General features: G+C 52.0%; 1 protein-coding gene across 2 annotated transcripts in view; it reads right to left on the reverse strand.

Moving 5' to 3' along the window:
* LOC119337757 (mitochondrial carrier protein MTM1-like) overlaps positions 1-950 on the reverse strand; it is a 7,320-nt gene extending 6,370 nt beyond the window's left edge. The window contains exons 1-2 of one of the 2 annotated variants that reach the window (XM_037609938.1): positions 610-950; positions 441-515 (exon numbers count right to left, since the gene is read on the reverse strand). In XM_037609938.1, coding sequence (XP_037465835.1) covers positions 441-515; positions 610-837 — 303 coding nt within the window. In that variant the 5' untranslated portion in view covers positions 838-950. The remainder of the gene's footprint in view (positions 1-440; positions 516-609) is intronic. The other variant, XM_037609939.1, reaches the window with a different exon arrangement.
* Positions 951-2,072: the final 1,122 nt, after the last annotated feature.

Below are 2,072 nucleotides of genomic sequence, written 5' to 3' on the forward strand. Positions count from 1 at the left end.
ATCATCACTGCTTGTTGAACAAACAAACAAGAGAAATAAGCAGATGTATAGAATTTCCGACGGCTAATGAAATGCATAGTTGGCGAAGCGATTCCAGTAGCAAACTTAATCCGCAAGAAATATTACCAGAAGTTCTAGCCAAGGACGAAATTTAATAAAACCAAGTTCTGAGGTAAGCTTATTTTTTGGCCCAAAGAAGCAATCTCCTACATGAAGATACAACTATCAATATACACACTGGATCAGATGAACTGACACATTAGATCCCACAGCGATAGCGCACTAACCTAATCTACAAATGATGAAGGCTTACACAGACGATGTGATCCCCCTTTCTTCCAGAACCGATTGTATCATCCACACTTCAAACTGGTGGCAGCAAAAACGAAACACAAGCCTCCAGCACGCGGCACGCACTAAGAAGGGGTCGGATTGCTTACCGCATCCGGGCCGAGCGCCGCCATCTGGGGTGCTTGGTAGTAAGGCACCCCCGCGGCCTGCGCCTGCAACCTCGTCTGCACCGGGAGACGAAAACCACGACCTATTAGCCACCACGAATCACACGAAAAGGATACCCCCGGATAATGGACAAACTGGGAGAGCCCGTACCTTGGCGACGTCGAGAGGGTTAACGATGATGGCGGAGATGAAGGCGGCGCTTGCGGCGGAGAGGGCACGCTCGGCCATCCCGAGCTCCTGGTCGGCCACCACCGCGGCCGGAGGCCCAGGTTGGGGAGGCTGTGAGCCGGACGTGGCGGCGGCGCCGCCGGAGAGGTCGATGCGCGCCGCGGCGGCGGTCATCCAGGCGGGGAAGCCGCCCCTAGAGCCGCCCGCCATAGCTCCCAGCAGCGCAGCCGAATCAATACGGCGGCGGAGGGCGGGGTCTAGGTCACGCGGGCCGTGCGGCGGTGGTGCTCCCTCTCTCTGTGACACGAGTCGAGGCTCACGAAGAGAGGAGGGGAGACGGGGAGGGATCGGTGTTTTCGTTCTAGAGGAGTCCTTTTGGTTGACTGTAACAAAGAGATAAAATAGCCGAGACCACATTTAGGTTATTTTGGAAAATAAGAAGAAAAAAAACGCCTATGACACATGTTGTATGCTGGTGCTCAATTTGTTTTTCAAATTCAATAAAGCTAACGACCAGTCGACTGATGGTTTGCGTCAGATCCGCACAATCGCGTTGCCGTTTGATTCTAATCCGACGAAGCGTGTAGTCCGTTCCGAGCGAAGCGCGCGTGGCGATAGTCGTTACAGGTTTTATGACAGATGACAAGCGGGCCTCGCCGGAACCGTCCCTCTCGCCCAATGTCCACATTCTCCACTCCCCCGTCTTCCCCTTCGCACGCATTACTTCTTCCCCCCTCTCGCGCTGCTCTGTCCATTCGATTCTACTCTCTCTCTCTCCATTCTCCCTCGTCCGCGATGGTTGCTGGTGGTGGTGTGGTCCTGTTCGCGGCGGACGGCGTCCGAATCTGCGGTGAGGAATGCATTTTCCCACCCCCTTTGTCTTCCTGTTTTGCTCCGCCAGTGTGTTCCCGCCGTTCCGCCGTCGATTTTTGGTGTACGGAGCCTTCGAATCCAACCGGTTTTTGTTCCCATTAGGTTGGATTAGGTTAGTTTAGGTGGGCTTCTAGATTCTGAATCGGCATTGAGGAGCGCATTCCCCACCCCCTCTCTTTTGTTGTTTCTCCGCCGGCATGTTCCGCTGTTGATTTTTGGTGCTCGGACCATCCTAATCCGATCGGTTGTTGTTCCAATTAGGTTAGATTAGGTCGCTTACTAGTTCCAGTTGTAGATGGTTGTGAATTTTGGTTCAATTTTGTGCGTAATCGGTCGGCTAGTTGGTGTCGATAGGTTTTCGTGGTGTATAAGCGTGGTCAGTTCTACTATGGATTTTCCCACCCGCTTTTTTCCTTCTGTTAGTGTTATGGATGTTGATTTTTAGGACATCCAATAGTGTTTGTTGTTTATGGATTTTAGGATGTCCAATTTAGTGGATGTTGATTTGATCAGTAACCCTAAGTTCATTTCCAAAATGTTGTTGTCGGTGTCAAAACCGGCGGATCTCGGGT

Source organism: Triticum dicoccoides, chromosome 7B (genome assembly GCF_002162155.2).
Source record: "Triticum dicoccoides isolate Atlit2015 ecotype Zavitan chromosome 7B, WEW_v2.0, whole genome shotgun sequence".
Taxonomy (NCBI): domain Eukaryota; kingdom Viridiplantae; phylum Streptophyta; class Magnoliopsida; order Poales; family Poaceae; genus Triticum; species Triticum dicoccoides.